Here is a 22,401-nt window from a genome sequence, read left to right as displayed (position 1 = left end):
CCTCGGTTTTCGAACATAATCTACAAGTTCTGAAACATTCAAAAACAGCCGACAGCGAGGCCTCAGGATCTTGCACTCAGCGGAAGGCGTGTGACATGTTCGACTTCTGAGTCATGTTCGAAACCGAAGCACTTACTTCTGGGTTTACAGTGTTCATAAACCAAAATGTTTGCCAATGGAGACGTTCGAAAACCGAGGTACCCTTGTATTTGGCTGGAAGATGGCATTTTAGGGGACCAGCCCTTTGAAATTCAATTATAAACATAATGGGTTCCATTTATTTCAGGTTTTAATTTTTTCCCAGCTGAAATCCAAGATTGAAACCTGCTGTGTCACATTCTCTACTTCTGTGTGTGTGAGAGAAACCAGGCGGCTGGGTGAGGCCTGAAAGAAGGAAAGAAGCTTCTTCAGGAGTCGTTAATCACTTATCAATTTCCCCATCAATGAAGACTTTTCCAAATACCTCCTAGGAACTAGAATAACCAGGACTGTGTTGTTCTGACTACCCTGCTCAGAATGGATGACTCTGAGTCATCCTCTCCAGAGATTTCCAGGGTTGACCAAGAGAAGGACAGTGCCTCAGTCTACCAGAGCCGAAGGGAACTCTCAAGTCACCTTCTGCCAGCCTTTGGGCCTTCTAGAGAGACAGTCACCTGACACCCTCCGTGACGGGCACCACACCCTCACATTGTTAGATACTCTCCAGCCACCATCCTCCTCCATGGGATTCTCACAGCCCCTGGGCTGTGCGCCTCAGCCCGGCATTTCTCTAGCTGCCCTGTTCTGATCCTTAGAACAGAGGCAGGATGGGAAACGGCATTTGGAATTGTCATAAGCAATTTAGGAGATGTCAGAGTTCAGGGTAATGGAGAAAAACTTCCTGAAGAAATGTACATGAAAACCTGATATTTCCCTCCTGGGCTGTGTGTGAGTTCTGCGGTTTTTACTTCAAAGCACAGCAAGTGATTGTGCCACGTGACCTCTAGACATTTGGGAGAATTTCTGGAAGCCCTGGGCATCCTGGGGAGGGGGCATGGACAACCCCCACTCCCACCACACCCACACCCCTGCCCACCCCCTTTTCCTTCTCTGGAACATTGATGTACCCCCTTCTGATGTCAGGTACCATGGCTTAGAGGGCCCAAGAGGAGCAGTCAGCAGAGGCCTGGCTCACAGAGCATCTGGCTGCCCTGGGAAGAAGGTTCAAGGTGGGTTGGATGTCTTTTTTGCCCCACTTCACATACCAGAGGCTCACCTTTGTAATTTGGCCATTTGTTGTGGCAGCCAGCTGGACAGCAGCTGCACAGAATATCTCTTGCATTGTGACCAGCTACTCACTAGCTGTGTGATCTTGGATAAATTTCTTAACCTATCTGTGTCTTAATTTCATCACCTGGAAAAGGGGCACCCAGTTCGTATGGTTATAGTAAAGATTATATAAATTAATAAATGTCAAGTGCTTATAACAGTACCTGGCACAGATTAAATACCATCAAAAGCCGTAGCAATAATAATAATAACAATAATAGTAATAATTGTAATAATAATAATTATTATTATTATATTACTCTATCAAGGGCTTGGTGCTGGAGGGAGATCAGGCTTCCTAGCTCTGGCTCTATTAAGTTGGAGCCTGACTCGCTATGGATGGGAGTTGACTTCAGCCCTCAGGCCTTTGGGGTGGGAGTGGGGCAGGGAGGACAAGAAGTAGCATTTATTGAAGGTGCAGAATCTCGGGGGTTTCTCATAACACCTCAGGGAGAAGATGCTCTGGCCAAGACTTAAAGAGCTTGTGGGACTTGCCAAGGTCACATGGCCAGGAATGGCTGACCAGGGCTCTAGTCAGACCCAGTGAGCATGGCTCTGGTCCCTGTGGCCCCATGGGAGGCTGCAGAGGCACGAAAGGAAAGTCTATGTCTCTATTGTTACCTGCCTGATATTGTCTAGGAAGAAAAGAGAGGTGGCAGCGAGGGGCCTGTCAGCCCCCTGTACCAGCCCACAAGTGCTGCAGGGTGTCACCTATCAGGGATATGAGAGAAAGGTGAACCTGGGTACTGCTTCCATGATGTATAACCAGGGGCCTGGGTTCTGGGTCAGGTGAACAGTAGGTAGGTGATCTGTTAGCGCACCGGGCCAGGAGTCAGGAGATGGATTGCAGGTCTGGCTCTCTGCACAAATTTCAGCACCCCACAAAGGGTCTACCAGTAAGGGAGTCTCAATCAATATTTGTGGAACAAATGGATGCACGAACCAGTGGATGAATAACACAGTCCATGCTCTCAGGGAGTTTCCAACCTGGAGGACAGATCCATAAATATCAGTAGAGAGCAGCATGTGCTACGTCAAACCTACAGGGCAGAGCACAGGGGCTACAGCTGAGGAAAGCATGCCTGTAACCGGCATATATTCCAAATGGAATGTGACTAGGCCTAAAGGATAAAGGGGATTCCAGGAGGTAGAGAAGAAGGAAAAGCACAGAGCATGAGGCCTGCGTGTGCACAGGATTAGAGGCAGGGAGGGTTTAGCATTTGAAAGGTATATGAGAAGATAGTTTGATACTATATGAATCCTTAAATTCTGCTCCAGCAAGCCCATCTCTCCCTTCTCCCAAAGCATAACTCCAAAGTGTACAGTTATCTATACAGTGGGCATGAGCCCACCCCCAACACTGACTTTCCAAAGTCCAGCCCCATACGAGGAGCTGTTTTAGTAGACAAGCCCCACAGGTCTCCTCCATCCAGCAATCGCAATAAGGCCTGGGACCAACGAGCCCTCAGAGAGCTGCAGGTTTAAGCTGAACCCGGGTCTGGGCATGGACCTCTGCCCTCCTCCTTGGCTGCCCAACCTGACACCATCCCCACCCTCCCCACCCACCCTCTCCCCCAGCCAAACCCCACTACCTCTCCTCCCCTCCCTGCCCTGGCCACGCACTGGCAGAGGAAGCTGGAGGAAAACCAGACTGGCAAGCCCCACCAGGTGGCAGCCAGGCCTTAAGGAACTCAGGAGAAGAGGGTGACGTGAAGGTCACTGGGGCTCCCTGAAGCCAGAAAGATGCAGAGGGAGCTGCTCTCTGCTGGGACCTAAGTGGCAGTGAGTCTCGCTCTGCTGCTCCTCAACAAATGTCTCTGTGAGAGTTGAGAGAATTATACCAGCTACCGTGTTTCCCCCCAAATGAGACCTAGCTCTAATGCGTCTTTTGGATCAAAACTTAATATAAAACCCAGTATTGTGTTATATTATATTATATTATATTATATTATATTATATTATATTATATTATATTATATTATATTATATTATATAAGACCCGGTCTTAATACAATATAAGATGGCTTTTTCTGCATGCAACAGTCTCTCTCTCCCTCTCTCTCTCTCTCTCTCTCTCTCTCTCTCTCTCTCTGTCTCTCTCACTCAACTTTTGCAACTTGATGTCTCCATTTTGCAAAGTATATGATATATTTTTGCTCCAAAAGACGCAATTAGGACTGATGGTCCGGCTAGGTCTTATTTTCAGGGAAACGGTCTAACGATCCTTTACATCTTCAATAATAAAGAAGATGATGATAAGGATGAGCATGTTGGTGCCACATGCTAAGCACCCACTTGTGTCTTTGAGTGATTCACAACTCCACAGGCTGACAAGACAAGTGAGGAAACTGAGGGTTAGTGACTGCGGGTAAGTAACTTAACTGCTAGTAAGGTTAAGTAAGTTAGTAATCCTGTTAGATCTGGGACTTGAAGCCAGAAATGACCATTCCAGAGGTTAATTTCATAGACACTTCCCTATACTGGCAGGAATAGCTTTCCTCACTGCCACTCATGAATAACCATCTAGAAAAAACCCGTGTCCCTTTTCACTTACGTTAAATTGGACCTTTTCCTATCTTCATTGACAGGGGCCTCCTTTTCCCCAAGGGTTACATGATTCCCACAATAATCATTGACTGCCACCTAGTGGCGGCATGTGGAATGTCACATTTCTTTTCTATCCCTTCATCTGATGCGTAACCAGAAGCCAAAATGTTAAAAGCTTGCGCTTTGCTTCTCCTTGCTTCAGCATCCCCAAGAAAAACTACAAGTAAATGTTATTCCTATTTTATTAATGATGAAATGGAGACCCAGGGGAGTTAAGCAGCTTCTTGAAAGTCCCATTGCCTACGTAGACGTTAAGGGTCAGAATCCTGAACATCAAGGAACAAGACAAACTAATAAAGAAAAAAAATGCATAGACACAGACAACAGTTTAGTGGCTACCAGAGGGTAAGGGGGCGGGGGGTGGTAGATGAGGGTAAATGGGATCAAATACGTGGTGATGGAAGGAGAACTGACTCTGGGTGGTGAACACACAAAGTGATATATAGATGATGTATTACAGAATTGTACACCTGAAACCTATGTAACTTTACTAACAATTGTCACCTCAATAAACTTTCATTTAAAAAGAAGAAAACAGCATACAAAAAAAAAAAAAAAAAAAAAAAGAATCCTGAGCATTATACAAGTATACTGAAAGTGTAAACTTGAGTAAGACATTTTATTACTTGCTTTTGGTGGACAATTAACCACCTCTGCCACAATAACAATATTTCTCTTGGCTTTGTTTAATAAAAAGTTCATGTTTACACATATATCGTCCATGCTACCTCTACCATATTTCAAAATTTGGCATATGAGAGAATTAGTTTCTGGGCTATCTTTTCTAATCTATTGGTCCATTTGGCTATCCCAGGCCTGTACCACATAGTCTTAAATACTACATCTTTGTAATAAAATGCAGATCCTTTCTCCTTATCTCTGTTTTTCAGAAGCATGTTACCTATTCTTGATGTTTCTTTGAAATTTTAAAAATCAGTTTATTAAAGATTTAAATAATCCTATTGAGATTTTTATTGGAGCTGTACTGGATATAAAATGGAGAAATTAAAATTTACATATTTTAGAATTTACATATTTCCAATGTTAAAATTTTCTATGTGAGGGGGTGGACGGGTGGCTAAGTTAGTTAGATCGTGAGCTCTGGGCAACGGGGATGCCTCTTCAATTCCCACATGGGCCAGCGAGCTGCGCCCTCTGCAACTAGAATGAAGTCAATGAGCTGCTGCTGAGCTCCCAGGTGGCTCAGTTGGTTGGAGCACATCCTCTCAACCACAAGTTTGCCGGTTCGACTCCCACAAGGGATGGTGGGCTGTGCCCCCTGCAACTAGCAACGGCAACTGGACCTGGAGCTGAGCAGCAGCCTCCACAACTAAGATTGAAAGGACAACAACTTGACTTGGAAAAGTCCTAGAAGTACACGCTTTTCACCAATAAAGTCCTGTTCCCCTTCCCCAATAAAATCTGAAAGAAAAAAACAAAAACCCAAATAATTTCCTAAGTGTGAACATGTGCTACCTCTTTATTGACTTAGGTATTTAATGTCATTCAAAAATTTTTAAAACTTTCTGCACATAGGGTTAAATGTTCTGCTATATGTTTTTGGTAGGTGTATTCCTAATTTCATTTTTGATATTATAAATGGATTCTTTTAAAGTTATGTTTTAAATATTTTTCTACAAATATGTCAAATGTAACTAACATTGTTATAATAATAAAAATAACTTCCGTATTCATCTATTAACTTTTAAAATAACTACATTATCTCTATTTGGGTTAGTGTATAGCTGACGAATCTTCTTCCGTTCCTTTACTTTTAATTCTTTTGAGTTTTACTTTTAATTTCTTTGTTTTAAATTAATGTCTCACAAACAATATATAGTTAGATTTCAACAGATTGCATTCACTGGCCTAAGAGAGGCAGTGAGGAAGTATGGGGGGACAGGCACTGCTATGCACATGGGACAGAAGATCCCAAAACAAGATAGATCCAGCTCTCACTAGAATAAATATCCATCCACCATCCAAGGAACATAACCATGCTGAGGGGTGGGACGCAGACGGTAAAATGAGGACAGGGAAACATGACCATAGAGAGCTGGCCAGGCAGCCATCGCTGGGAGCTCTGCTGTACCCCAATGACCAGGCTAAGGCTGGACATGGACACACACGCGCATACACACACACACACACACACACACACACACACACACTGTAGACACACATGCATCGTGAGCTCTGGCTCTGGATGTGCAGAAGCAAGGAGCTGTGCAGATGTCAGCTGCCCCCTCTGAAGAGAACCACCAGCACAGATAGACACACAGCAGCCAATGAGTTCTGGGGTGAGGAGTGGGTCACCAGAACTGGAAGACGACAGAGAGGCAGCACTTGTTGCTGATAGCCGGCAGGATGCTCAGGTTGGGAGTGTAGAGGAAGGTGGCATGGATGATATGAGGCACCGTGAGAGCAGTTTCCATGAGGGAGCTCATGGTTAATAGGAGAAGATAATACAGGGAAAGGGGATGCTGTCAGTGGAGGACAGAGACGGAGGAGCCCACTCCATTTGCAACCTGACAACAGAAGGCAATGAGCTGAGTCAGCAGAATGCACGCTCAAGACCCCAAGGAAGTCATCAGAAGGGGCCCTCATTATAAGCTCAGAATGGTCAGGTAGGCAGAGTCAGGGACCTTCTACTGGTCTTGGACATCCCTGAGAACACAAATGATGTGGAAATATACCTGAATCTTCTTGTACCCTTCTTCACATAGCATATATACTATTTATAAACATAAGATTTACTAACACCCTTTGCTCATAAACCCCTGCTCCTACCGGTGACTCTGACTCAAGTTCAAGCACTTGGTCCTCCAGTCAGTAGGGCTGCTGGACCTACTCTCCCCGACCCTTTTCCCGTTTGCCCTCACGCTCTTCCTACCAAAGTATCAGATGCTCACCGCCTTCACTCCTGCGTGCACTGCGTCCCTACTGACCCTGGGACATGGAAGGTGCTCTGTAGTTTGTTAACTTGGATCAGCCTGATACACCCCCTGGAGCTGAGAGCAATTTTGGGGAAGTGCCTGACACCGGGTGCAGCACAATCTCTCAGAGACCTTTAAAGCCTGGCCCTTCCTGCTTTTCCCAGTGTCCTCCCACATTTCTGAGTTCCCCAGACTAAGCTATTAGGAAAAGAATTGGGGCCTTCATGAGAACTGGCAGAGACTACCCTCTCAAACTGTTGAAAGTGGTGCGGAGCTCTAGGACTGAGGGCAGAGAGAGACAGGAGTGGCGTAAAAACAAGGACACAAAGAAGAACAGCAGAAATAGAGCCATGCTGAGATAAAGAGAAAGGGGACAAAGAGCAAACACTACACAGAGACACAGAAAGGTAGATACACAAACAGGCAGATGACAGCACAGAGAGAAGCCCATCTGGTGGAAAATGGTACAGGCAGGGAGCTGTCACCTTCATAGTGAGAGCCAGAAGCTTCTTGTCATGTGTCCACTAGTGGCCCTCAAAGCAGCAGTTTGACTGCTACTTTCTTTCAGAATTGACCCACCCAGAGCCTGGTCCTAATGCCTCCAGTGGTCAGCCTCAGACACTGCCTCAGCATCCCTTAGAAAACACATTTCCTTTCCAAAAAAGGTGACATTATCAGTGCAGTTCCCCCCCCCAGCAAAATCACCCAATGGTGAAGGAGTCAAAGACAGGGGTATTAGGACAGAGGGGGCAATGCCGCACACTAGGGATGCGCCTAAAGTAATGTTCCCAGCAGACAGTTTCTAATAATTGAACACAATCATATCAAACAAGAAACATCCACCAGAGTATCACTCAGTTACACCAGGCCTCCTAACTATGCACACACGTATCTCCAGAATGTAACTGTCACAGGTACTGTGATTTTTGTTTGTGAGGTTCACTCCTTTTCCCCAGTGCCTAAAACAGTGCCTGGCACAAAGTCGACATTCAATAAATATATGTTGAATGAATTTATGTAATGTTTGGTGGAAAAAGAAATTCCAACTAGGAAAACTAGGGTATTGGTTTTCCCAAATATTTCATTCCTAGAATCTCCCCAGGCCTACATTTCATGTTCCCTGACAGCAAATCGGAATGGCTGACACATGGGAGGACACATAATGAATGAACAAATAGAGAGGAAGGACCAGGTAGAGAAAGAAGCTGGCTCTCCCCAATCAGATCAACCTGGCTGCAGGCTTGCCTCATCACACAGCTGTTAGGAGCCCTGGAACTCCTGTCTAGATGGTTCCCTGACTTTCTGAAAAACCTAGACCTTGTCTGAAGAAGATCCGTTTGACCTAAAAGGCAAAGGAATGGAAAGAAAAGAATTAAATCAGCCTTTACCTTCCTTCTCCTCTGCTCGAGTAGAAAGTCAGCTCAGAGGTCCTTCCTGGAGCTCCCGACTCTGAAATAAACTTCTGGTCCTCTAGCTCAAGAGAGCCCTGTAGAAGGTGTTATCTGTCTCATCAAGGGTCTAAGAAGCTGTGTGATTTCCTCAGCAAGGACTGCAGGCAGCCATAACTCAGTGAGAGGGGGCACAGAGCTCTCACAAGGGAGTTCCTGCTTCCTGCCCTGCTCAGCTAGCCGCGGCTCGGCTCTTCTTCTCTCCCTGAGGCCAATTCAGCCAATTCAGACTAACCTTGATCCATTTCCTCCACCCCCATGACCGGGCCTTCCTACGTCCACCTCATTCTGATCACATTTCATAAGTCAACCATCATTCTGATCACCTGGCCAAGAAGGGACAAGAGATTGTGAATGACTCCCACTCCACAAAGTGTTTTCATAGAAAGGATCCTACAACCCAGTGACTTTCTGTCCCCACCCTCAACCCCAGCATATTCTCCTTCCACGTTCTCTGACTCCAGTGTGATTCTCTCTGTCACACTGGCCTGCTCCTTCCATCCCCCATATACCACTTCTCAAATTGTACAGGAATTGAGAAACCAATCTAAGGCAACTACAGATGAGTTTGCTTTCCCACAACGGCTGTTTACTACATGTTGGGTAAATTTTAAAGTGAAATTTATCCTATCAACTATTCTTTGTCTTTATTTTGTTTTGCTTTTTTATTGACAGACATTTCTCACTGTTAAGCTGTAGAAGTTCTCTGCCCAGAATGACTTCCCAACCCACACCTCTCCAAGTCATCTATTCAATCATTACTCCACTCATGCTTGCAGACACACATGCATGCACGTAAAAGGAAGGGAATCTTTGCTGAGCATTGGGTCCGCCACTGTCCCAGGCACTTGGACTCAAAGTCATGTTCATCATTGTCAAAGAACTCACAGTGCAAAGGCAGAGTAATATGTCCTCAGATGTTTACAGTGCTGTGTGATAAATGCTTTCTTATGGACACATTTGTGGCTGTGTGAACAAAGGAGATACCCAAATTAAATTAATTTAGTAGAAATGGGACATTATTGGGTCAAATAAATGAGTCTGCAAAAGAAGCTAGCTTCAGACAGAGTAAGATCCAGAGGTAAGTGCTTGGCTTTCAGCTGCTGGTGTGGCCACATGGAGTGGAATGAAAAGCCCAGACTCAGGGATAAGCAAAAACCCTCTTAAAATAAACATACGTGCAAGCTCATGCAGTAAAAATCAGCTCCACATGCAAAAACATACACACACACACACACTCTACATATAAAACTGTTCTTTATAGGTACTTTCTAAATGAAGCTGCCCTATATTCTCAACTCTCATGGCAAGAACACATAACACAAATTTCTGGGCAATGCAGAAGGACCTAGATTGATAAGTGTATCACAGTGATGAAAATGGAGTGTCTGGGAACCATGAAGGACCTGATCAATGAGAGTCACCCTGGGAACAGGTGACCTCAGAGAAAACCCTCCTTGAGGTCTCCACTCTCTTTGGTACAAAACAGACCCAAGGCGAGGGGAGGGGTCATAAGGCAGAGACAGCTCTCCAGGCACCAGAGATTTCTTAATATTAAAACCATCACCATGAGAAAAGCATCTCATGCTTCACATGAGAAACTGAAGCTAAATAGTTTACACAATTAATAATTATCAAATTGAAAATATACTCCTCATTATGAAACACCATAAAAACTTGGAAAATCGGTGTTTATATACCAAAGGATTCGTGTGGTTGTTTCCATGTAGAAGTATAACTAGAGATTTACACTTTCATCTATTTCGGTATATTCTCCTCTAGGCAGCCTGAGAGACTTTTTGAAAGCACAGAGCTGATGAAGTCACTTACTTGATTAAATTCCTTATGTGGATCCCCTTTGCTCTCAGAAGGAGATTCATATTGCCTCTTATGGCTACAAGTCATACATGATCTAGAAAGGATAGACTATAATACAGTTTTAGGAGAACCCTAAGGTGAGAAGTCTAACAGGAGTGCCCCATGAGAAGTTGGGACATCAAAGGACTAAAACTTTAGTGTATTTCTCAATAATGATAAGTCAAACCACCAAGAAACTGCTTGATCATGCTTGGCTCTCAGTGAAGAAAAACTCTCTCTTAAGAATTTGTAGCCAAAAGTCAGTATCACACTATGGTCCCAATTCACAAAACCTGTGGTCTCTAAAACTTCAAATGCTACAAGAGATTTCTAGAAACATCCTGATACATGAAAGTCATGATGGTAAGTTGTCCCAGTTATTTAGCAAAAAGAAACACACGTCTTCTCTGTAGGAACTCAGGCATAATTTAGGTCTCAAAGAATTTCCACGGACGAGTTCCAAGGAAAGTGGGAAGCCCACAATAAAAAAAACCACAAACACACAAATAACCAAGGTAGCATAAAGTGATAAAAGAAACAATAGAGTGTAAATTCCGATATACATATTGGACTGATCGGGTAATTATAATATTGTCATGCTTAATAGTGTTAAAGACACATAAGAGAGAATTGGCAATGTGAGCCAGCATTAAGAGACAAAAATATGATCAAGGAAATTTAAACCCAAATCTCAGGAAAAACTTCTGGAAATAATAAAATAAAAAATGGAATTTAAAATTTAGTGGATGCAGATTCTCTCTTTGGGAGAAAAGCAAGATGGCGCAGTAGGTAAACGCTGTGTTTACCTTTTCTCACAACCACATCAAAATTACAACAAATCCACAATACAACCATTATTGAGAATCACCTACAATCAAGCTGAACTGAAGCCTTTCAACAAAGGATGTGCAGAAGCCACCTCGAAACTGGTAGGAGGGTCAGAGATGCGTAACAGGCTGGTCCCACACTCAAGTGTGACCATTAAAGGTCTATTTCAGCTGTGAGGGGCCTCCCCCATCCCCTAGAAGGGTGAGAGATCTCAGCCCCATCCCAGGCCAGGGTTTCAGTGCTTGGGAGAGAAGTCCCCATAATTTCTGGCTGTGAAAACCAGGACTTCATTTTGATTCTGTTTCCCCCAAGAAATAAAACAGCTATTGTTTTCAATAGTGTTTGTTCAAGAGTATCCCCATAAGCAACACCTCCCCATTTCCCATGTCATGTCTTGTATTCCTCACATCACACTCTTTAGGTGTGCCTTTTGTGAAAGTGTGCTAGGGCTCTTCCTAAGTAATGTGTAGGAGATACGTAAATATTTACTTATAAATAACAAATACATTAAAATTTTTATGTCAATATAAATTAGGATTTTGTCCAAAGATGCATTGTAAATACTTTCTCCACTTCCTTGTTTGACTTTCTAATGTTGGCCTTTTTCCATGGAGAATGAAAGTATTTTTTAATTATGATTTTTTAATCAATATTTGTATTTACGGCTTGAGTATTAGGTCAAGGTTAGGCAGAACTTCCATAAACTTACAAAATAACTCATGCCCCTTTTTTCCCCCTAATTCTGTATGATTTTCTTACACATAATAATAATCCATTTTATATTTAACAGGGTGTAAGATCTGAGGTATGATCCCTGATAGATTTTACGCTAGATGGCTTCCAAATGGTCCAACAACACTTATTAAATAGTCCATCTCCACCCCTCCCATTTGATCTGGCCCCTTCATCATAGACTGAATTCCATATGCCCTGTGTTTGATTCCTGAGACTTCCTGCCTGCTGTTTTATGTTAGCAAAACATTGTTATATCCCGAGGCTTCAGGGTAGTTTCTAATATCTATTAAGACTAGTTAATCCTCATGGTTTCCTGTTATGTTCAGAATAAGTTGAGATTACATTTTGTTAAGGTTTCTAATTTTTTTTTTATATACAGGAAAGCTGTTGTTTTCTGTACATGAATTTTGTACCCAGCCATCTTTCTGAACTGTCAGCTGATTCTCTGTTTTCCATGTGGACTATCTCTCTTAAACCCACTCTTTCAATCTTCCTGCCCACTGTAACGATTGGCAATGACTCTATGTTGTATACCTCAAGGTCAAATATTAGACCTCATCTCACTCAGTGCCTCACAGAGGACTGAGACTATTGCTCACTCCCATCTGCTAGAATCGGTTTCTCAGCTCAGTCTCAGGATACTGTGCTCTCCTCGTTTTCCCCTCCTTCAGGAGCTCCTTCTTACGACTGCGTTGGCTGGGTCCTCTCTTCTTCCAGGGGTCTGGAGGGTGGAGGCCCTAATGCTGAGTCTCCAAACCCTTCTCCATCAACACTTGCTCCCAGATGAGCTCACCCACCTCCTCTGGAAAGCCTGAGCGTAGTCCTGTGCGTTATTCATCACTGCATCTTCCCTGCCTGGAACAGTGCCTGGCACAGCACAGGCACACAGCAGTGCTGGGTCAATGCAGAAAAAAAGTGAATTAGTTTCTGACTGTTTTAATTGCCTCATAGTTACGTTTTTAAAGGAAATAACAGGTAACTGAACTTGGCTGGAGCTTGGCACATGAAAGGAAGTCATAGGACCTAAAGCCGCAAATACTGTTTGTCCCTAGATCATCTACAACAATCCAGCTAACAAATATCCTGAGTAAAGAGAGAAAGGGAACAGAGAGTGTGTGCAGAGTGTTAAAATTCTTATCCTTTATGAGGAAACTCAATAAACTCTGTTGTTCACATTGATAAATCAAAACTAGAAACATTGTTTGATCATGCAAAGGTATAAAATGACTGCTAAAAAAGCTAAAAATGGAAACGGTAAACATCGCTTGCTATTGCGGAATAAGATAAAGGGAGACTTTCCATTTCATTTCATACACTTTGGTGTCCTCTCAATAAAACGAGTGTGCATACCTTACTTCTGTGAGTAAATGTGAAAAGCTCAGGTGAGCCAGGCCATGGAGGGCCCTGAACGTGAAGCAAAGTGTTCTTTAGCTGTGGAATCTCACATTGCCTGGTGGGTGGGCTTCCTGCACAGGCTCACAGTGGGCACCGAAAGGCTCCTGGTCAGCTGTTCATCACAGGGAGGGCGGCCGGATGGAGAAGCATGGGGAGAAGCCGAGATAAGTGGTTGGAGTCAGGGCCAATGAGAAATGTCTCGTGAGGTCCTTGTCTCACAAATCTCCAGAATCTCATTGGCCAGTGTCCCCTGTGCAGGAAATCACAGGGTCTGTCCAGCATCTTGATAAGCCTCTCGCAGTCACCAGGTTTCACTTTTGCTCCTGCAGGCACCTCCTACCCAGACGGTGGAAAAGCATCCTCTGCTGTTTGTCTCCCCCAGGAGACTCTTCCTTTTCTACTCACCACCCTCAACGAGAATATGGTGCTAAGGTAAGAGTTTGCTCACAACTGTCTTCTCTCAAAGGCAGTGTTGTTTTCTCCCTCTTAGTCCACATGCTACGATTTCATCTTGGGGAGGGGCAGGCAGGGGCCATGGGCACCCATCAGTGAGAGTCAGCACACGTGAGGCTCCCTCAGGAAAGCTGTGGGCGCTGGGAGCTTAGACTGTGGGAGGTCATACGGAGCCAACCAGCTTCTGTCTGCTTCTGTTGTATCTCCCTAGTTCTTGCTTTCTTTCCAAACATTCAAATGTGCAACTATGGAGAGCAATGTTTTGCTAATTTTAATTTAGGGAACAGGATGGCAGGTAGACATTGCTTTCCAAGGCTAACTTGTTGTTAATAACCTCACTTTTCATAGACTAGCATGCTGTTCAATGAGGTTTTTTTTGTTAGTTTCATCCTTGTATCTGGATTCTCCCAGCAGAAACTAACGGGGTCATTCTGCAAAGTTCAATAAAGAAACTGTGTACAAAGGTGCAGGCAGGGCTAAGGGAAATCTGTGAAAGATGCAGAGGACGCCCAAAGACAAGTCATAATAAGGAGGTGTTACAATTCTGTGTCCTGATGAGGAAAGGGAAGGGGAGGTTACCATAACTCAGGGAGGGCAGTGGGTGTAGCTATAGTTGTCACTGTGACAGTAAGAAAGGCCACCAGACACAGGCTATGGCCTTAGGTAGAGTAATAAAGCCACTGCTGACTCACAGCCTGGCAGCAGAGGGCCAGGGAGTTAAAAACCCTAAATCACCCTCCTTCTGCTCTAAGTTACCTACCGGTGTCTCCTTTAAACTGAGAGCAACCAGGTGCCAGAGTAAAAGGGAGTCCGTCCATGAGACAGAGATGTCTCCTCCCCAGACACAGAGGAGAGCAGAGTAAACGGAAATAAGATTCAATGTCACAGGAGAATATCCACGTCTTCTTATAGCCTCTTCACATATACTTTTCCTGGTACCGACCCTCAATACGATTGGATCAATTTCTCACTGTATCTCATTTGTTTGTTTATTTGTTTGACTGTTTGGTTGTCCTTCCCTATCTGGTGTTAGTTTTTTGGAATAATGTCTCACTAGCATCATAAATGTCTGTGAATAGAATGCAGACTTTTTTTAAAAGGTAGGGTACACAGGTATATATAAATATTTTAAGTTTATGATTTTGGATGCTGAATAAAGCAAACTATTATAAGAGTTCCTTTGCCACAGAGATAGGAAAGACAGTTTGGGGAATACAATCAATAATGTTGTAAAAATTATGTAGGGTATCCTTTGGACACTTTTTTTATTAGGGAGACACTTCATGGATGGTTTAATATCTGACCACAGCAGTGTACACATAATGCTAAAGCTGAATAATAATGAATGTCAACTGTAATTATACACATATACAGTAATAGGATGTGTAGTACAGCAAAGGGAATAGAGTGGATGGAATTGTAACAGCTTATATACAATGACAGAGGGGTAGTAAATTGGGGGACGTAGGGTATCACTTTGTGAAGGGTGTAAATGTCTAACTATTACGTTGTTTTTAACCTGAAACTATTTTTCTTTTAACAAAGAGTTCCTTACAGTGGGTCCGACACACAGAGCTACACTGAGGCACATAATGGATGGGAGAAGTGTACTTCCTGTCATGATAAAGCTTACAACTGGGCCATTTCTAACCCTAGAGACCTGGACAACTCACACCTCTAATAGAAGAGGCCACAATCTCTTCATGACCCTAAATCATGATCTTCTTTCTGGTGGATGGACACTCTCTGTCACTTAAATAGCCCATACATCATGCCTTGGGCTTCCAACTTCCTGCCCTCAAAGGAAATCAAGTCCCAGGGCAGAAGGAATGCTGAGCTCAGTCCTGTTGTCATCTCACATAACCTGTCCAGATTTCTCTTCTCTTCCCTCCCATAGACATGTCATGGCTGTGGAGTATGAGGAGAGACACCCAGAGAGAACTGGGTTTGAATCCAGTTTCCAGGACACCAAGACTGTGTGGCCGTCAGGAAGTACCTTAGTCACTGCAAACCTGCATTTCCTTCCTCTGTAACACAGGACAGTAATTCTCCTGCAGCAGGGTGGCCTGAGAGTCAGATCATACAGCAGGTGCTCAGGTCTTGTTTCCGTCCTAGTGACACCAGTGGAGGGTTCCTGAGCATGAATGCACCGGTCACAACTTCGGGGATATCACTAACAACAATCAATGGAAGTGACCAGGCCACTCCTCAAAACGTCACGATGGGGACAATGATCTCAGTCTTGCTGATGGCCATCATAGCCCCGGTGGGGCTGGCAGGAAACGCGGTTGTGCTGTGGCTCCTGGGCTTCCGCATGCAGAGGACCGACTTCTCTGTCTACATCCTCAACCTGGCGGGAGCCGACTTCCTGTTTCTCTGCTGCCATTTTATATATTCCCTGGGCATACTCACCTACTACTTCCGTTCCGTCTCCAATTCCATCCCCAGCTTTTTCATCACTGTGTTATTCTTGGCCTATATCGCAGGCCTGAGCTTTCTCAGCGCCATTAGCACCGAGCGCTGCCTGTCTGTCCTGTGGCCCATCTGGTACCGCTGCCATCGCCCTAGACACACGTCGGCTGTCATGTGTGCCCTGCTCTGGGCCCTGTCCCTGCTGCTGAGCATCCTGGGTACTGAGTACTGTGGCTTCCTGTTTAGCGGTGCACATCAGTTCCGGTGCCAAGTATTAGATCTCATCACTGCTGGGTTGCTGGTGTTCTTATGTGTGCTTCTCTCAGGGTCCAGCCTGGCCCTGGTGAGCAGACTGCTGTGTGGCTCCCAGCGGGTGCAGCCGACCAGGCTGTATGTGACCGTCCTGCTCACAGTGCTTTTCTTCCTCCTCTGCGGCCTCCCCTCGGGCATCTACTGGTTCTTCAGATCCTGGATTAACCATCATTTAGATGTGGTCTATGATCCTCTTTTCATAGTTGCAGTTGTCCTGTCCTGTGTGAACAGCTGCACCAACCCCATCATTTACTTCTTCGTTGGCTCCTTCAGGCAGCGATGGACGAAGGGAAGGCAGACCCTGAAGCTGGTTCTCCAGAGGGCTCTGCAGGACACTCCGCAGGGGGATGAACATGGAGGACGTCCTCCTCAGGAAACCCTGGAGATGTCGGGCAGGATTCTGGTGTCCTGATTCAGAGTCTTGCTTTGTTCAAACACATGGGGTTTAGAGAACCAACTTGTCCCTATCGGTTTGGGAGGTTTCTTAAGTCTCTCAGCCGATGGGAATCTGAATTAGAACAATGAACATAATAATCCTGCTGATGAGGATTAAGTGAGACTGTGTCTGTTAAGCACACATTGAGTGCAGGGTCTCAGGACTGCCTTACCCAGGACGCTCACCCCACCTCTTGGGAGCTTTGCCAATGCTGGGGTCCAGGACTCTTCCCACTTTTGAAGAATCCACCTCCAGCAGGAGCTAAACACAGTGCACGAAAGACCAAATTTCTTTGATCACCGAACTTGATAGAAACTAAAAGAACATTACATTCGACCAGCTTCTGTGGTCACTCTCCTGCAATCTGTCACTATAAATTAGAGAAGGAAAGTTCAGTCCAGCCCCAAAGAGCAGTGTTCTTTGATTTTGCCAGGCCTCAGAAAAGCTCCCTAGCATAATAACTGTTGATTGAATAAATAAATTAATGAAGGATACATGATGATTTTCAAGTCCAGTCTGTGCTAAATCTCCAGATTTAGCCAGATTTCAGTCATCATCTTTAAGTTTGTGGCTTTCACCATTTTCACCCTTTGCAAACATGAGGTTAAGTTTTATCACCAGATAAATCAATGTCAAAGCTCATTTAAGGTTTCAGATAGGTTGTCTTCAGTGTTTCTTTTCAAGTGCCCTCCAGTAGAATCCCACGTTCTCCCTCTCTTTCCAACCCTTTGCCTCTGCCCTGATTGTCCCTTTCTGGAGACTCTCTAATCCTCCATGTCAGGTTTCCAATGGGTCTTACTGGACTCTATGGCCTCCAAGGACAGCTTCTGTTTCAAATATACGTTTCCTGCAAAGACCTCTCAACACTTATTAATCATATTTCAGTAAAAAATTTTATGTTACATATTTTTTTTAAAAATATGTTGAGTTTCAATGTTGGCCTTTTAAACATCTTTAATGCAGGTGTAATTAAGAGAGAGTGTTGAACAGATCCTCACTTCAACAAGTTTGGGCCATGATACATTCACGTGATGCAAACCCCAATCAAGACACATCCTATTCTCAGCACCTCTGAAAGTCCTCTCCTGTCCCTCCCAGTCATTCCTCCTGCCACAGAGGCAAACTTTTTTCTACTTCTGTCACCAAAGATTTGTTTTCTCTGACTTTTGACTTTATGTATCTAGGATCATAAAGTGTACTTTTTCTTCTTACCTCCTGTCACTAAGCACTGCACTTTTGAAATTTACCCATGTCGTTACATTGCATGTATCAGTAGTTTGTCCCTGGTATGAAGCTGAGTGCTCTTTCATTGTATGGGTGCACCACAGCTTATTTTCACATTGATAGGTAATGAGTAGCATTCCATATATAGGAAACTATTGTGAATAAAGAGATTATAAATATTCTTATTTAACTTTTTCTGGACATGTTTTCATTTCCTTGGATAAATGAGCTGAAGTGAACTTGGTGAGTCACACAAAGATGTATGCTGAACTCTGTGAGAATCTGCCAAAGTCTCTTTCTACTGTGATTGTGCTATTGTACCTTCCCACCAGCAGTTATGCAACTTTCAGTGGCTCCACAGGCTCCTGAAAACATAGCATTGCGTCTTTTGGGTTTTACTCATTCCAATCAGTGTAAAATTGGTATCTCTTTGTGTTTAATTTGAATTTCCCATCTCACTTATGAAGTGGAGCATCGTTTCATGTGCTTACTTTTTACTTCTACTTATATTGAAGTGTGTGTTTAAGTTTTGCCCATTTTATTGTGTTTCTCTTTTTCATCGTTTATTTGTAGGAGTTTTTGTATATGGAGAATGCGTTCTTTGTTACTTGTGTATTGTAAATATTCATCCTGTCAGTGGTTTGCCCATTCATTTTCACAGAATTTTATATTTTAGAACACTTATAGATTTAAAGAGAAATTGCACGGAAAGCACGGAGGGTTCCCATACACTTCCTCTCCCCCATATCTACTCTCCCACACAGTTTCTCCTATTATTAACATCTTCTATTCGTGTGTCACATTTATTAAATTTGATGTGCCTATGTGGATACATTATTATGAACTGCAGTCCTTAGTTTATGTTAGCATTTACTCTTTGAGGTGTATAGTTCAATGCATTTGACAAATGCTGAAGTACCATTATAGTATCATATAGAATAGTTTCTCTACCTCCAAAAATGAATTGACTACTGCTGTATAGTTTTCTTTTTTCTCTTCTTTCTTTCTTTTTTCCTTTCTTTCTTTCTTCTTTTTTCTTCTTTCCTTCTTTCTTCCTTTCTTTTTGCATTTATTCTGCCAGGTATTCTGTGAGCTACCTGGATCTGTACTTTGATCCTGTCAACATTTGGAAAATACTCAGTTATTATTAGTTCAGTTGTTTCTTCTCTTTCTTTCTCTCTTCCTCCAACTATAACATTCCCATTACATGTATGTTACAACTTATGTATTCATCCAACAGTTTTTGAATATTATAGTATCATATAGAATAGTTCCTGTTTTTCCATATTCTTTTCTCTTTTATTTTCAGTTAAGAATTTTCTGTTAATACAGAGGACACCAAAAAAAATACACATTATGAGAAAGAAAACAACTATTAAAATTGTAATACTCCATATATACCAATAAGAAAAGATGAATACAAGTCACATTTGACTTCTGCAATCACAAGAGGTGCTCGAAGTGGTAACCATCAGTGTCCAGACACCTGATTACAGTGAACTACTGCTTGAGCATAGATAACATTTCTGAAAAGGTGTATAGATTTTGGGGGCACCCCCAGTATATCTTAAGGTTCACTGATTTCGACAAAGGCCATATGCATTCTACTGGTGAGCTCATGACAGGCATTCTTCAGTTCTGCTACCATATTTTTATTTCTAGCATTACCACTTTCTTAGAGTTTCCATCTTTCTGCTTATATTGTTCATCTGTTCTTGCATATTGTCCATGTTTCTATTAGAATCCTTAGCATATTAATCACAGTTATATAAATTTCCAGTCTGATCATTCCAAATTCTTGGCCATAACCTAAATGCTTTACATCTTCTATGTGAACTCAAATGATCCTGTTATTAATACTGAAAAATTAAAAAACATAATATAAGCTTATTAGTCAAACCTTAATCATAACTATTGAAAGAACACAGAAGAAAAGTTAAACAAGTTATTCCATCTGGAGAATAGGATTCGGGAAGAATTTGACCATTTCTTTGCTACACATGTATGTCAATTGGAAAGAAAATGTTACTCTGCATGCATTACTACGATTATAAAGAAAAAGGGTGGAGAATGAGTGAGTTCTAACATGTAGCATAAAAAGACCCTGAATTTTCCTCTTCTGAGGGCCACAGTGAATATATTGCTTCATATAGACCAGTTCCTCCCAAAGAAGTGAGGGCTGATTGAACAACCCTTGCACAACAAATGATACAGGGACCACATAGAGAAGGTAGAATAGACAGAGACATGGTAAAGATGGAAGCCCCACACTGAACATGCAGACCTGCCATAGTGGAGATTTCAAAGTGGGGGTCAGGTGCAGTTTGCTTGCCTAGGGGCACAATGAAAAAACATCAGTGCAAGGGGCACTGAGACTATCCATGAAGGAACTCAATTAACTAACGCTAAGAGCCTGTTAAACAGGATGGGAACTGCTGAAATGGTCCAGGATCCAAGGTGCCAGAGAGCACCATTATTTTTGTTCCCCTCCACCTAGATAAAGAGGTTGGGAGCTAAATCTAAACACTATGTCTAACCTGCAAGACCACCCCAGCATTCCCCAACTCCCATGGCCCACACTACCTCCAGCTCCTGTCAGCTTTGCTTCCAGGGCTGCCCCAAAAGCAATGCCCCAGAATGTCTAAGCCTATTCCAACTCTATTTCAAACTCTGCCCCACCAGAGCACACCCGAAGCCAACTTGTCCCACATCCACTCCAGATTGAGCCACCAAACACAACTTCTGCCCTGCCACAGGGATCCCTGAGACACTCACCATAAGTCAACTCACCCCATACCCACTCGAGTTCCAGTAACTACCCCACCCAATCGCTGCCCCACAGCCACATCCACTGAGAAACCTAAGCCCCTGCCCACCCAGCTCCTGTGGCCTGCAAAGCCATAGGCACACACACTCTATACAAGGCGTGTTCCTACACAAAGTCACTCTTTGAAGACCAGGAGAGGTAGCTGTTTCATAGAAACAAACATTGAACCTCAAATAAAATGAGGAGACAGAGGAATATGTTTCAAATGAAAAAAAAAAAAAAAAGAAAGAAAGAAAACCATCAGAAAAAAAAATCCTAATGGAACAAAATAAGGAATTTACCTGACAAAAAACTTCAAAGTAATGATCATTACATGATCAACAAAATCACAAAGAGAAATGAGGACTACAGTAAGAACTTCAAGAAAGAGATAGAAAATATAAAAAAGAACAAATTGGACCTAAAGAATACAACAACTGAAATGAAAAATACGCTACAAGCAACCAACAGCAGACTATAAGACATAGAAAACGGATCAGTGATTGGGAAGACAAAATAGTGGAAATCATCCAATATGAACAACAAAGAGAGATTTTTAAATGAGGATAGTTTAAGGGACCTCTGGGAGAGCATCAAGCATAATATCACTCACATCATAGGGGTCCCAGAAGAGGAGAGAGAAAGAGGCAGAAAACATACCTTAAGAAACAATGGCTAAAAACTTTCCTAACCTGGGAAAGGAAACAGACATCAGCTGTAGGAAGCACGAGTCCCAAACAAGAAGGACACAAAGATATACACACAAAGACATATTATCATTAAAATGGAAACAGATAAAAAGAAAAAGAGACCTTATTGGAGCAAAAGAAAAACAACTAGTCATATAGAAGAGAAACCCCATAAGGCAATCTGCAGATTTCAGCAAAAACTTTGCAGGCCAGAGGGAGTGGAAGAACATATTTAAAGAGTTGAAGAGAAGGAACTAACAACCTGGAATACTCTGTCAACAAAGTTATCATTCAGAATAGAAGGACAAACAGTTTCCCAGACAAGCAAAAACTAAAGGAGTTAATCACCATTAAATTGGCTTTACAAAAATGTTAAGGTGGCCTCTGTTAAATGAAAACAAAAGGTCATAACACGAAACGAAGAAAATATATGAAACAAAAAATTCTCACTGCTTAATAAATAGTAAAGGCAGTAGATCAGCCACCTAAAAACTAGTATGAAGGTTAAAAAGCAAAAGTAACAAAGTTAACTATAACTACAATAAGTAGTAAGGGACATGCAAAAAAAAAAATCTAAACTGACATCAGAAACATAAAATGGGGAGAGGAAAGAGCAGTTTTAAATGTGTTGGAACTTGAATGTCTATCCACTTAAATAGACTGATTTTACATATATATATACATATATACACACATACATATATATATATATATAAATTTCGTGGTGATCACAAACTAAAAACATACAACCTATACACAACAAATAAATATAACGTAAAGAAACTGAAACAGAACTCTAAAGAAAACCAGCAGACCACAAGGGAAAAGTTTAAAAGAAGAAGAAAGAAACAGGGAAGAACTACAAAAACAACCAAAAAACAACAAACAAAATGGCAATAAATACATATCTATCAATAATTATTTTATATGTGTCTGGACTAACTGCTCCAAAGAA

The 22,401-nt window shown here is 42.7% G+C and overlaps 1 protein-coding gene across 2 annotated transcripts; it reads left to right on the top strand.

The window, feature by feature from the left end:
• The first annotated feature begins 13,075 nt into the window (after window positions 1–13,075).
• Window positions 13,076–18,684, top strand: LOC148755884 (mas-related G protein-coupled receptor member X2-like). Of its 2 annotated transcripts, none has more exons than XM_088791696.1 (2): window positions 13,076–13,546; window positions 15,465–18,684. In XM_088791696.1, the coding sequence occupies exon 2, from the start codon at window positions 15,708–15,710 to the stop codon at window positions 16,701–16,703; it is 996 nt and encodes a 331-aa protein (XP_088647822.1). In that variant the 5' UTR covers window positions 13,076–13,546; window positions 15,465–15,707; the 3' UTR covers window positions 16,704–18,684. The 2 variants fall into 2 exon arrangements, with proteins under 2 accessions (XP_088647822.1, XP_088647821.1); XM_088791695.1 differs by having other exon boundaries at window positions 15,113–18,684.
• The last annotated feature ends 3,717 nt before the right edge of the window (window positions 18,685–22,401 follow it).

This window comes from Rhinolophus sinicus, chromosome 14 (genome assembly GCF_057876585.1).
Source record: "Rhinolophus sinicus isolate RSI-liver-muscle chromosome 14, RSI-T2T, whole genome shotgun sequence".
Classification (NCBI taxonomy): Eukaryota; Metazoa; Chordata; class Mammalia; order Chiroptera; family Rhinolophidae; genus Rhinolophus; species Rhinolophus sinicus.
Note: the sequence above shows the minus strand (reverse complement) of the source record. Positions and strands in the feature narration are given on the sequence as shown.

Excerpts from the sequence above, each read along its gene's own strand:
- LOC148755884 (XM_088791696.1), top strand. The coding sequence starts at position 15,708 with ATGAATGCACCGGTCACAACTTCGGGGATATCACTAACAACAATCAAT.